Source organism: Aspergillus brunneoviolaceus, assembly GCF_003184695.1.
Source record: "Aspergillus brunneoviolaceus CBS 621.78 unplaced genomic scaffold BO95scaffold_18, whole genome shotgun sequence".
NCBI lineage: Eukaryota > Fungi > Ascomycota > Eurotiomycetes > Eurotiales > Aspergillaceae > Aspergillus > Aspergillus brunneoviolaceus.
Window position 1 is genome coordinate 148,155 of NW_020290748.1, and position 13,620 is coordinate 161,774.

At 56.1% G+C, this 13,620-nt stretch overlaps 5 protein-coding genes across 5 annotated transcripts; 3 read left to right on the forward strand and 2 right to left on the reverse strand.

Moving 5' to 3' along the window:
- Positions 1-1,527: 1,527 nt before the first annotated feature.
- BO95DRAFT_357987 (heme-dependent oxidative N-demethylase family protein) lies at positions 1,528-3,139 on the forward strand (the record flags this gene model as incomplete). The annotated part of the gene is made up of 3 exons (XM_025582381.1): positions 1,528-2,053; positions 2,118-2,586; positions 2,659-3,139. 3 exons carry the CDS (start codon positions 1,528-1,530, stop codon positions 3,137-3,139), a joined length of 1,476 nt encoding a protein of 491 aa, XP_025444376.1.
- A 263-nt stretch (positions 3,140-3,402) lies between these two features.
- BO95DRAFT_71167 (PRP38 family protein) lies at positions 3,403-4,626 on the reverse strand. The gene has a single exon (XM_025592159.1). The coding sequence runs from the start codon at positions 4,440-4,442 to the stop codon at positions 3,684-3,686; it is 759 nt and encodes a 252-aa protein (XP_025444377.1). The 5' UTR covers positions 4,443-4,626; the 3' UTR covers positions 3,403-3,683.
- A 54-nt stretch (positions 4,627-4,680) lies between these two features.
- Positions 4,681-6,046, forward strand: BO95DRAFT_472101 (uncharacterized protein; the record flags this gene model as incomplete). Its single annotated transcript, XM_025589628.1, has 1 exon — positions 4,681-6,046. The coding sequence occupies exon 1, from the start codon at positions 4,964-4,966 to the stop codon at positions 6,044-6,046; it is 1,083 nt and encodes a 360-aa protein (XP_025444378.1). The 5' UTR covers positions 4,681-4,963.
- A 104-nt stretch (positions 6,047-6,150) lies between these two features.
- On the reverse strand, positions 6,151-8,753 carry BO95DRAFT_440900 (WD40 repeat domain-containing protein). The gene is made up of 3 exons (XM_025586064.1): positions 8,389-8,753; positions 6,659-8,318; positions 6,151-6,605 (listed from the first exon to the last, which is right to left on the reverse strand). The coding sequence occupies exons 1-3, from the start codon at positions 8,429-8,431 to the stop codon at positions 6,383-6,385; spliced, it is 1,926 nt and encodes a 641-aa protein (XP_025444379.1). The 5' UTR covers positions 8,432-8,753; the 3' UTR covers positions 6,151-6,382.
- Positions 8,754-9,764: 1,011 nt separating this feature from the next.
- On the forward strand, positions 9,765-13,457 carry BO95DRAFT_512770 (putative DEAD box helicase involved in nonsense mediated decay). Its single transcript, XM_025591545.1, has 4 exons — positions 9,765-10,315; positions 10,390-10,748; positions 10,804-12,803; positions 12,868-13,457. The coding sequence occupies exons 1-4, from the start codon at positions 9,917-9,919 to the stop codon at positions 13,422-13,424; spliced, it is 3,315 nt and encodes a 1,104-aa protein (XP_025444380.1). The 5' UTR covers positions 9,765-9,916; the 3' UTR covers positions 13,425-13,457.
- The last annotated feature ends 163 nt before the right edge of the window (positions 13,458-13,620 follow it).

A 13,620-nucleotide genomic window follows, 5' to 3' on the forward strand; every position in this document is an offset into this window, starting at 1 on the left:
GTAGAGGATTTGGAGTAGGCTGGGGGTGGGTGGTGTTGCTTAAGGAAGTTGATTCTTTTAATGTTGTCTGGTGTATGTTATGTGCTTTGAGGGCTGGGGAATGGTGTCTAGGTTGTCTGGGGGCGGTGGAGGGGTTGTAGTGGTGGTGGTTGCTTCCTGTGGAATGTGAGGACACACATAGTACAATTCTACCGACTTCTTTCTAGCTGGACGAGTCTGCGATCACCCTTTATCAAAATATACTATGCCATGCCATGCCATGCCATGCTACATGGTATATATACACTCTGGATGCACGCTCCGGACTGTACAGATGCATGCACCAATCAGCAACCAAAGTAACACATGACCACCACGACCACCCCCGGGACAGCTTTACCCTTCCAGGAAATGCAGAGTGTCGCCTCAGTTTTTGCCTCTTCGGTCCAATTGATCCAGACTGGCACCACCCTACCACCCTACCAACCACTGCAATGCGCTGCACTGCACTCTGTGCCATTCCGACAAAAGTGGTATCCTGTCCTCGGGCCCGGATAGCGGTCAGCTGCGGTCGAGGAGATACTGTCCTGCATGAACTGTACCGTACCTATCTTGCGGCCAGAGGTCCCCCGCATCCCGCCGTGATAACAACCGAGCTTGGTTGGATATCGAAGCTGTTTACTCCGTACTCCGTAGTGTCTGTATCTCTACCTTGACATGCTCGAATCCAGTTACGATGTAAGTCGAGGCGGAAGGAGACTACCCAAGACCTTGGAGAGGTAGCTGCACTTCGCCATCTCCGTCTTTCTCAGATGGAGGGATAGATAGATGCAAAGTGCGTTGAGCCAGCAAGTCACTGCATGGAGCTGCTGTCTCGCAGTGAAGCTGCAGCTGCAGCTGATAAGCAGTACATCCATCCAGAGACGAGAGACTGATACCTAGATAAAGCCCAGCCAGCAAATCATCTCATTCTCTACATCCCCACGCTCCAATCAGCCGCGGGTTGCATGCCCTGGTGTCTCGACCATCCTGCACAGGGAAAATCCACCACTGGGCAATGGGCACTCTCCCTATCAAACCAGACCGGACCGGACCAAACTAAGCTGCATGTCATGGATGTGCTGCTCCCTTATCATCTCTGCGTTCGCGCACCCAACACAGTAAAAAGCCCTTTGCATGCTGATCACCAACCCCCCCCCCCCCCCCCCTCCTCCGAGCCTCAGACCGAAAACGGTAGATCGAAACGAGTCGCTTGTTACATACATACATATCCCCCCTCCCTCCCCCCGCTTCCCTTTCGCGGTGATATGAGGTCGGTGGTGGATCTTTTTGTGTCCCTATGATGGGGTGATGGGGTTGCCTTTATAATGTCGGTGCGTCCGGATTTGGTATCTGGCAATCTGTTTACCCTGTCAAGCTTGGCTGCGCTGTCTACCCTCTACGCTGTCTACGCTGTCGACATAGCAAGATAGCGATACACAAGGCCGGGAAAGTCTGGAGTCTAGCGCCGATTTATTGAAACAACACCGATGAGACGGGGTTGGAGCTATGGAAACAATGTTTGACCGAAGCAACGTATGGCTGCTCGGCCTCTTCATGGTCGTTCTGTCGGGGGTATATCTTGCGGTGAATAGACTGCAAGGCCGCAGCAGCACTTCAATAATGCAGCGACTGCGCAGCTACGCCCGATCGCCGATCAGCACACGGCCGTCCTCGCCGGCGTCGAACGAGAAACAAGCCGCCGCGAACGGGGGACCGTCCTACGTGGACGCGCTCCCGCCGCCGCGCCGGCAGGCGCTGGCCGCGCTCCCGCTCGCCGTCCCCTACCAGGACATCGACGAGGAGGAGATCAAGCGGCATATGCTGCCGATGACGGCCGACTACCGCACGAGCCCGGACCGGCGCTACACCTCGACGGGCTTCTCGGTCGCTGAGCTCAAAGCCCTCGGCGACTTCCCGGACTACGCGACCCTCAGCGGCGTGCCCCTGCCCCAGCCGTACCGGGGTTTCGACATCGACCGGGCCCGGCCCCGGCCCTATCGCCCGTTCCGCTGGGCTTACCATCAGACCATGTGTAGGTTTCCCCTCCAGCCCTACGGACAAGAGGCGACGCTAACCATTCCTCCATACGGGGGCAGCCCTCACGAAGATGGAAACCGACTGGTGGATCGAGCTCGAGAGCACCTACCGCGCGCGCATCGCGCAGCGCCGCGCCCTGTACGCGCAGCACGGCAGCGGCGTGCTGGGCGCCCTGCCGGGCTCCGAGCTGGCCTGCAAGGAGCTGATGGAGATGGTGCTGCAGTTCGTGTGCGCGCGCTACCCGCAGTACTTCGCCCTCGAGGACCGGCGCATCTTCCACAACCGCATCCTCGGCGTCTCGCAGGACGTCACCGCCGCCCGCCACCCGCTCGAGGTGCTCATCGACCACATTCCCGAGGACTTCGGCATCATGCTGCGCGACGAGACCACGGGGTACTACTTCCTGCGGGCCGGCGTCGTGTGCTCCTCGCTGGGGTGGAATGTCGGCAAGAAGATCGGGATGCAGCTGCATGAGATCCATGAGACGATTCCAGACTATAAGGAGAAGATGCGGTTTTCGATGGATCGGTGGGTATCCCGTTTCATTGGGATGGGGGTGAAACGTGTGTTGGGATGCGGCTAATGTTGATATCCGGACAGGTTCTTCACCAAGATGCCCGCCGACAAGCCTATTCAGCGCGGGTCCTGGGGTCTGGAGGTGGGCGAACCCCTGTACATGCCCCAGGGCGATCCGCACGAGGTGCTGCGGCTGTCCCAGGACCCGGCCCTCAAGCTGGAGGACTGCAACCTCCGCGTCGACTGGCAGACGCTGCGGCGGCTGCCGCTGTCGGCGGCCGTGGTCTTCAACTTCAAGGCGCTGTTCACCCCCGTCACCGAGTTCCGCGACGAGCCGGGCGTGCCGGCGCTCGCGGCGACGGTCCTGAAACACGGGAAGAAGAATCTGATGGAGTACAAGGGGACGTGGCATGTAGAGCATGTGGTCTTGCCGAATCTGGAGAAATGGGCCCAAGAGCAGGAGGAGAGTGGGTTGGTTCCTAAAGGTTGGGAGGTGGCGACTCTGGAAGAGAGTCCGTGGTTTAAGGGGTGGCAGGACAAGTGGCATCGGCAGCAGGGGTTTTAGAGTATTCTCGTGGTTATCTGGTGATTAAGCTGGGTGGCTTTTGTGTATTGATGGTGGTTCTCTTTGTTTAGGTTGGGATCTAGGTGAGACTAAGACTTAGGTATCTCTGGTTGCCCATCAACTTGTATCTTCCCTGGTCGAAGGCTGAAGCTGGTGCTGAGATTAGTCTCCCTGCTGGCTGATTCTGAAGCAAAGTAGTCGAGTCGAGGACCAGCGAGTGCTCAGACTTGCGCTTCTTCCAAATGTGTAGATCGTAGGGTTTTGCGATGCATCTCACCCGACGCAACGTCACGGCCAGATCATAAGGTACAGGGTCGATACCATCTCCTGCCTCTGACACAGGGTATGCACCTAGGCCACAGGCTGGGTTGTCAGGACATTCCCGGAACGCGGAGCACCCAGTTGGTGACGTATACGAGTCCAGGGGGCTGCCAGCCGACTTAGCCTGCAGGAGCCAGCCAGGCGCGTGAAGCTTTCTCTTTCCTTCGTGCGCATCAATGCATCCATCGATGACAGCACAACTCGCAAACTGCCAAGGTCTGCCTCAATCATCATTCTCCTCACCCTCCTCTTTGTCGTCCTCGTCATCACTCCTCTCCATCTCATCCAACTCCGCCTGCAACGGACTCACCCGCTCGTCCAATAACTCCAAATCCTCCAACTGCTGCCGCGGCGGCAACTTCCACAGACTCGTACCACAGACACGATCCTTGGTCAACAGCTCATCGACAAACTGATCCACGTACGTCAGGGTGAACGAGTCGCGCACCCGGCGCTTCAGCTTCCGGTAGTCCAGCAGCAGCGGCTCGAGGGTCTTGTAGACGTCCGCTGCGGGGAAGGTCAGCCGCACGTAGAACGCCGCCAGCGCGCGGAGGTACTTGAAGTCGCCCCGCGCTTTGACGACCGCGTCACTTCCATCGCTGTTCTCGTCGTTATTCCCGCCGTTGTTCCCGTTCGGATTGTTGTAGGTCGGGGGATCTTCGGTGTCGGGATCGGTGAAGTTCAGATACTCGAGGATGATGTCGCGGTCCGGGTTGAGCTGGAGGAGCTTGAAGGCGAGACACAGGAACGGGGTGGGCTTCTCGGCCACGCCGTACACGCCGCCGATGCAGGTGAGGTCGACGGCGCGGTCACACAGGGTGGCCGCGTTCAGACCGAAGCATTGCTCCTTCCAATAGTAGGAGTCGGTGATGCGGTCGCGGACCGCCTTCTCGAAGAGCGTCGCCGGGTTGACGCCGCGGATGAGGGGGCCGGTGTAGCCTCGGTTGTCGAGGAAGGAGGATGCGTCGGCGCGGTGGGTCATTTTCTTTTTTTTTTTTTATATGTTTTGGAGAAGGTCAAGATGAGGGGGGAGGGAAAGGAAAAGGATAGGATGCGGCGGCGTAAGGTAAGAAGAAGAAGAGAGGGAGGGGAGTGGAAAGTTAGGTGAAGGCGTTTGGAGTTCGTTCTTGGCACCAGCTCCCTCTGCCAAGCCCTCTTTCTTATCGATTGTCGCGCGGACAACGAAATCACTCTTCGTCTGAAACATGGGCTAAGTCGGTGTTTATATTATGGGCCGATGATTCTATCAAGGATGAGGCAATGATTATGGGTCCTACTACTACCACTTAGTGGGAAGAGGGATGTGCCTGGTGGAAGGTTATTCATAACTCTATCTTTTCTTTTCTTGACTGCATACACATTCCGGTACATACGCTACCATTCCTCCCCCGCATTATCATTATCAACAAGCATACTTCCTTCATACTTCATATTGTACTGTACATACCTCCAGCCCATGTGGTTGACATCGCAATCGCAATCGCAATCGCAATCGCAATCGCAATGGTCCTCCTGACCTCCTCCACCGTCTCGGTGATCATCTCCTCCGGCATCATCTGCACCTTCACCTTCCTCCTCTTCCTGTCCGGCTACGTCCTCCAGCAACAATCGGTCCGCAACATCCAACATGCCATCCGCGCACCAGAGCTATCCCTACCCCGTCACAACGAGGACCAATCCATCCTCCTCAACACCCCACCAAACCAGCAACAACAACAACAGCCCATAACCCCGCCAAACCAAGACCCCACCCCCGCAGCAGAAGGCACCTACGCCTACCTCCAGCTCCTCACCCGCCCCGACCCAAGCCACATCTGCAGCGCGATCCTCTTCTTCCACTCCCTGACCGCAGCAACCGACCCAAGCAACCGCACCCGCATCCAAGACCGTCTCTTCATGTACCCGCGCGAATGGGACCAGCTGTACACCCCCTCCAACCCCTCCAACCCCTCCAGCCCCCCCGATACCACCGACACCGACACCAAACACACAACCATAACCAAAGCCCTAACCCACCTCCGCACCGCCGCCCTAGCCAACAGCATCTGGCTCCTCCCCATCGACACAGGCCACCAAACCACAGACGCCCACCTCCTCCGCCACGGCCAGATGCAATTCGTCTCCTACGACAGCGTCCTCTACCTGCAGACCCCGGGCCTCGTCACCTCCGTCCCCAATCTCGACGCCGTGCTGCTCTCCCACCCGCTCCCCGGCAAGCACGATCCCGCCCGCCCGGACTCGTACAATAACCCCGCGTGGATGGCGGTGCCGTTGCGTCCGGAGAGGGAGAGCGTCTTGCCGGGCGGCGGGGCGTATCTGGTCACCGTCAATCGGGTGGGGAGTGTGGGGCAGGTCGAGGCGAGGGGGCATGTCATGCGGCGGGAAGTTGGGGGGTTGGTTAGGGGGGTTGTTGCGGAGGGTGATACTGATGTTGATGCTGGGGTTGGGGAACAGGCGGGGTATGTGGTCTTTGAGACGGAGGAGGATGGGAGGGTGAGGTGGGAGGGGAATGCGTTGTATGGGGCGTGGAGGCGGGGGGTGGAGGGGGTTTGTCCGGGGGTGGAGTTTGAGGGGTTTTATGATTGAGTTCGTTTGCTTTGGTTGGAGTTTATAGGCGGTTTTTCTATGATGATGGTTATGATTTATGATTTTGGGGTTTGGGGTGTGTATTCGGTGTGTGGGTGTTGTATATGAGTTGTAATGAGAATTGATGCTATAGATTAACACTCTATTCTGGCGGTGGGTTTGGGAACGAAGCTGTAGATTTGAAGGCCAGAGGGTCAGGTAGTCACTGTTGTGGTCGTTGATGTACCATATCCATGGCCTGTAGGTAATATAGGGTGACGTTGTTTAATGGTACGCAGCTGGGACCGCCTACTACGCTACCCCCTAATGAAGACACCGCGCCAAACATCCGAGGCATCACCGAGGCACCCCGATCTCATATCCCAACAAGACCTCCGTCGTGTTCCCCTCCCATCCCCGGTTCCCACTCGTCGACACCATAAACCGACACGCCTGGTCGATGTACAGCTGCGACACCGTACCCGTCCGATGTCCCGGGATGATGAGGAAAGGCACCGTCGAGTGTCGGGTCACCTGCTCATGCTTCAGATCGTACAGGCGAAGGATATCATGAGATGCACTGCATCGTATCAGTCAGCTTGATTCTTCTGCACATCACCAGACCAAACCTACCAGACAATATGCCGGCCATTGGGCATCGCCCTCAGCGCCGTCACCGGCCCACTGCCCTGCGGGAACTTGAACGTCCGCTCCGGATCCCTCAGTCCCTTGTGGAGACTGTATTCCTCCACGGTCCCATTACGCCGTCCCGCGTAGATGTAGTTCCCGTCCGGGGACCAGCACGCATTCATACACCACGGAGGAGCATTGCGCGGGATGATCCGCGCCACCGGGTCCGGCTGCCGTCGATCCCAGATGCGGATCGTGCCGTCGATCGACGCCCCCAGGAAAGTGTTGTCGTTGCTGGGCGTGTGCTCGGGTTGTGCCGGCTCGCTGAATGCAGTGCTCTGTGCGGTCGGCTCGATCTCCTCCGCGTGAGGCAGGCCGTTGACGACCGGCGCGGGAGCGCCGTTGGGCGGGACGGGGTCGGTCGAATCCGGCGCCTGGTCCATGGCGTTGGGGTCGGGGGGCGCGGGGACGGCATCCGCGGGCGCTGGGGGGGGTGGTGCTGCTGCTTCTGCCACTTCATTGTGGCTCGTCTCCGGCTCGCCGGGGGCATCGGCCTCCGGAGGCACTCCGTTAGTGAGTGCTTTGCCAAACTCGTCATCTTCATCAATGCCGAATGCGTTGCCTGATCCGCCCGCCTCGTCACCGCCGGGCCCGTCGCCGTCGCCGAACAGAGAGTCGGCGCCGCCAAAGAGCGAGTCCGCTGGCGAGCCCGCCTGCGGGTCCGGGTCAGCGTCATTCTCGCCTTGGTCGTTGGACGTGTCCATGGATCCGAAGCTATTCTCCCCCCCTGCCGCCTGGTAGTTCGACGAGTACGTGCCGTTCGGCTGCGGCGGCTCGATGATATCCTTCGGCACAGGGAGGCTGGACTCCGGGCGCATCTCGATCGCCGAAATCTGCCCCGCGGTCGACCCGAACGCGCGGCGCGTCTGTCCGGTGTTCAGATCCCAGTCAAAGAGCCGCTTGTCCCAGCTGCCGGACAGCAGGGACTTCTCGTCGGAGGTCAGGGTCAGCACCGAGACGGCCGAGGTGTGCTGCCGCAGGAGAGCGATCTCCTTGCCCTCCTCGTGGCGGACGGACTGCAGGCGGATGTTGCCCGACTCCTGACCGGACAACAGCCACAGTCCCTCACTCTGGCACGCCAGCGAGTAGACCGGCGATATCGTGTTCCCATCCATGTTCTCCCAGTAGGTCATCAGCACGCCGGCCTTGATCACGCTGTCCACGAACGGGTGCCGCTGCGCGACCGTGAGCATCAGCTTGCTGTTGATCGAGTCCACCCAGTTGAATTTCCGCACGTATCCGTCCGAGCCCCCGCTAAACACCCATCGCATATCCGCCGTGGCCGTTACCGCGTTGATCGAGGTGCTGTGCGGGGCCGCCGTCGTGGGGACGATGTCGAACGTCGAGGCCGTGAGGCACTCCGGTCGCACCGGAGGGTGGTATACAGATACCGGAGACGCAACGTTCGCGGCCCCCGGCGACGTCATCTCCACGTCCTGATTCTGTTGCGTCGCGACCCCCGCGCTCTCGGACACGTTGGACTGGCTTTCCGCATCGGGGTCGGCGTCTTCGGCGTCGGCGTCCGCTTCGTTGTCGTTGACCCCGTCGTCTGCATCTCGGAGCGTATCGTCCATCTCATTGTCGGAGCTGCCGTCTTGGGAGCCTATTGTCGCGGAAATGTGTTAGTCGACTGCTGCTGAAAGAGGTCATGGGAGGGAGGAGGGGGTCTCTACCGGCAAGATCGCGATCGTCGTCATCTTCTGCGAGGGAGGCCATTTTGCAACAGGAAATCGACAGGGATTATAGCTATGTGTGAAAGCAAGGAAGTGAACGGCAGCGCGAGTGTGAGGTCGCCAGTAATATAGAGTGTATGCACGGCTGGGGTTGCTAGAACCCTTGTCGGTGGGTAGGGTGGGGGGCTTCAATAAGAGGTCAATGAATCGGGGTTATTGGAGTCGCATGCCATGCGCGCATTGTACTGTTCTAGTTTCAGTGAATATTGCCGTTATATAAAGGTCTTCGAGAGCACATTTCTCGGGATTATAGGTCGAATTGTATGAGGACCTCCATTGACGCCCCCAAAATATAGAGTACTGCGATATAGGCCAAGGATTGCGATCAGTTGGTGAATCGCTCATGGCTGTACCTTTTCCCCGGGGCGAGCATGCTGACCGCCTAGTTGGTGCCTGAGTATGGAGGCTGCAAAGAGGCATGCCGAACACGGTTAGCGGAGTCTTTCCCCGGATCAACATTTTTCGACAAGAGTGGGTAGGTATACTTCGGTTCATGATGGATGCTGTGGCTGTTTGCTGGCGGCCGCAGCTTCTTTGTATCCTGCTCATTTTGGTAGATCTGGGAGGATGAGGTGTTCTTGCTGGAAAATTGCTGTGGTCCAACTTGCCAAAGTAATTCCAGGTGGCACGCTTTTATACGTCCATACAGCCAGGGCCTAGTCTAGATCTTCGTTGGGAATGTCTGTTTGCCGGCATTGTTGCTCATGCAAACGAACAACGATCCGGCTATACTTTTGGGATGACTGGCTGGTTCTCAGTTTGTCTGACTCAATTACGCAATGTTTAGGAAGTGTTATAGTGAATAATTTATGGAAAAGACAAACAGACTCTATGAAAAAGATGTAAATAATACCTAGGTCTGGCGATTGCAATTGCCTCGAGGTGAAGCAACATCCCGCATGAGAAAGAGAAGGTGAAGGAAGCCATAGAGCTGTAGAACTTAAGCTAGCTGTGTTCCAATGTGTGAATTTGGCCAGACATGTTTCATCTGAACAAGTTACTGAGAAACCGCGCCTCTAGAAAGCCAGGGACCTCTTTCTTACTTGCTTTTGGCTTTACCTATACGGTGAATGAGATTCTTCTGTTAAAACTGCACCGGCTCATATTGAGTGCAGCTTAGCTTTTCCTTTAAACTTACACACACTACAATTGTCTGAAGTCCTCGTTTTGCACCCAGAACGCAATTGTTTTGGTTGTTGAGGACTAGGCAACACACACCCTAACCTCGAAAAGTCTACTGTCATTTCCCTCTCACTACAGAATCACTTGCTTGACAGGGTCGAGAATTATTCCTAACATAATACAGACTTATGACTCCAGATTTGCCAACAAGCCAACCCATTAACCCCCAGATTGTCTGGAAGTCTAACACGCAATTGCTAGCACCCTCATCCTTAGCACCTACAACAGACTGAGTCAACACGAGTCCTTCCAAAGTCGTTCCCTCTTTCGACAAACAACCCACAGTATGAAACACAAGAAGCAGAAACGCGGGCTCTTCCTGTACACAAGCAAACTCCCCGAGCCAGCAGAAGTCCATCCAGAAAAGAAAGACCACGCCTGTCCCGAGATCAGAAACTATCTTTTCTCTTCCAAGCCCGAAAACCCGGAGCCATGGCTGAATCGCCCGGAGCTGCCTTCTTCAGCGGAGATCATGGGCATCGCGGAGGAAGATGCAGACGACGAGAACTTCGTTGACCTCGCCCCCAACAACATCTTCGGTCCCTGGGAGTCGGAGCACGCGTACCTCAAAGCACACTATGAGCTGCTGCGAGAGGATGCAGTCGCTCCGCTGCGGGATGCCGTAGCACATGTTCGCGGACACCCAGACATGATGGAGAACAAAGTTGCCTCAATCTACGAGAAGGTATGTCACTTCGATCCTATGAGCCAGCTCAGTGTCTGGGGTTCTGGATCTCGGCTCACGTCTACGACCGCCAGGTTTACATCATCGGTGTCACTTGCTCCCCTAAGGGGCTTGGATTCCGGATTCAGTTTTCAACACATCGAGCGGGGAAAAATATCGCTTGGGAGTACTCGAAGCGTCTGATCACTGGATCCCTTGTCGCGCTCTCCCCGGCAGACGATGTCTTTCGGACGCAATGTGTCGTCGCTGTGGTGGCGAGCAGGGCTCTGGAGAGCGTGAAGATGAAGCCTCCGCAGATAGACATCTTCTTCGCGAAGCCTGAGGATGTCGAGTTCGATCCCCAGAAAGAGTGGCTGATGGTCGAAGCGAAAGACGGGTACTTTGAGTCGGTTAGACACACGATGACGGCTTTGCAGAAAATCGACCAGGAAAGGTAAGTAGTGTTGTATTCTTTCATCTCATGTCCGGTATTTGACCATGATGTGCAGTTTTCCTCTATCCGACCACATATGCCGACTTGATCCTCAGGTCGAGCCCCCGGAATATGTGAAAAGCAGCCCTCGCGTCGATCTCCAGGCAATCATCGAGGAGTGCGAGGAAGACAGTCGAATTGACCTGCTTGCAGGATGGCCATCGGTGCCGATTGGAGATCGTGATGCAACCCAATGGGAAGCCCTTCATAACATGCTGACCAAGCGACTGTCCATTGTACAAGGTCCCCCGGGGACTGGCAAAACATATGTGTCAGTTCTTGCGTTGAAGATCTTGCTCTCCAACATGAAACCCAATGACCCGCCCATAATCCTTGCCTCTCAGACGAACCATGCCTTAGATCAGCTGCTCAGACTGGTCTCGCTCTTCGAAGAGAAATATATTCGTCTGGGCACGCGCAGCTCGGATGCCGGTCTCAAACTGCGCACTCTCTTCGCTATTCGAGCAAATGAGATGGCTGTAGTCAGTGGCGGTGCGGGGACAGCAGCCAGTCTCGACTATAGAAGACTTACCAAAGAGATAGCCGACCTCCTAGAGCCATTCGGGGCCGAGCGCACGGGTGCGCCGCTATCGTCGGAGTTCTTCGTCCAGTACGGCGTGCTGACTGAGGCTCAGCTAAACTCGCTCAAAAAAGGAGCAGAAGACTGGATCAGTTCTGACAAAGAAGGCATCATCGATCCTTTAGTCGCTTGGCTAGGGGAAGAAGCGGTGCCTTTCCAGGTCGAATATGCAGAGGACAACTTCGGATTCGCAGAAGATGAGATTGACCTCGAATACGAACAGTTGAAAGAACTTGAGGCGGAGCAAGGGCTCGAAGATGACGCTTTTGAGTACCTAAAAGGCCGCTTTCTCTACATTCTTGACAGCATGTGTGGGCGGAGCCATTCTTTCCCCAGTGGGTTACCTTCCAACCATAACAAGTTCGCGGATTTGTGGAAGGTCAAGCCAGAAGCACGAGGACACATATACGACTCAATGCGGCAGGTGCTCAAGGAGAAAATCACAAAACGGCTCCGTGAACTTGCTTCCAAGTACCAGAAGAATTGCAGGTGGATACAAGCTGGTCGATGGGAGCTAGATCATGCAATCCTTCGAGGCGCAAAGGTCATCGGCATGACTGCTACCGGCTTGAGCAAGTACAGAGGTCTCGTCTCGAGTTTGAAGCCCAGGATTGTGCTGATTGAGGAGGCCGCTGAAGCAATTGAGGCCCCAATCGCAGCTGCATGTTTTGACTCTCTTCAGCACCTGATACTCGTCGGCGACCATCAGCAACTGCGAGGAAATTGCACTGTGCAAGACCTGGAAGGGGATCCCTTCTACCTCGATATCTCGATGTTTGAACGGCTAGTGAATAACAACATGGGGTACGTCACCTTGCGATGGCAGAGACGAATGCCCCCGGAGGTACGACAGTTGCTGGAACCCATCTACGGCACCCTCGAGGACCATAGATCGGTGCTTCAACGCCCCAAAGTGGTTGGTATGGGGGACCGCCGGTCTTACTTCTTCACTCATAATTGGCCTGAGACTCGAGACAGCTTTGCATCGAAGTTTAATGATACCGAAGCACAGATGATCGTGGGGTTCTTTGTTTATCTAATCCAGAACGGTGTGCCTGTCCACGAGATCACCATTTTGACCTTCTACAATGGACAGAGAAAGCATCTGCTGAACCTTATGAAAAGACACCCTTACCTTCAAGGCCTGTACCTGAAGGTCGTTACCGTCGACTCCTATCAAGGTGAAGAGAACCAGATCGTCATTCTCTCCATGGTCCGTAGCGGGGGTGACAACATCGGATTCTTGTCCATCGAGAACCGTGTCTGCGTTGCGTTGTCGCGTGCCAGATGCGGATTCTATATTTTCGGGAATGCAAGTTTTGCTGCAGTCCATAGCGACTTGTGGAGCCGTGTTGTCTCCATCATGAAGCCCCAGCGAGTCGGGGTGGAGCTGCCCCTGACCTGCGTGAAGCATAAAGAGAGGACTTTCATGAAAAGTGGGCTCCTCCTCCTCCTGGCTTGAGATAGGTTCGATGCTAATGGTTCTTTGTCTTCACTCAGGCCCCTCCGAATGGGACTACATAAATGGAGGATGCTATGAAAAGTGCGGCGAGAAGCTCGACTGCGGCCATTTATGCAGCCTGAAATGCCATAGCTTCCCCCACTCACGAGTCGTGTGCGACAGCGTCTGCAACAAGAGGTGGGAATGCGGTCACAAGTGTCGGTCATTATGCTCGTCCCAACATTCATGTTCGTGTACGAGTTGCCAAGTAGACTTGGAGGCGAGTTACGCTGCAGCAACGGCGGCGGCGGCGGCGGCGGCGGAGTTGAACGTCCCGGTGGAACCGAAAGCGGATCCCCGCCCCGAAGGCATCCGCGCCTACCAAGCCTATGCCAGCGGAGGAGTCAAAGAACACGACGCCATCTTGTTTGAAAGAGCTCGAGCCAGTAAAGTTCCGAGTGCGCCAGATACGGATCTGTGCACCGCGATGGAGGATCTTATGGTGATGGATGACGAGCAAGGAGGGGGCGGCGGTAAGGACCAGGCAGGAGAGAAGAGGGTGAAGGCGACTGCCCGACGGATGTCGGTGTCACTTCTGGACTTGTACGATGAGTGAGATTAGAATACCTTCACCAATGGGATAATTACCAGCCTTGCAGGAGAGGAGCTATCTCATTGCAGAGGTCTCGGTTCTCTACACCGTGGATACTATCGAGTCGATAGTGTATAAGTGAACTGTTTTGCTGCAATTGTCATCTGCTTACCCGATGGAGGTACTGCAGCAGGATCATGGAAAATACAGCCGCTGTATA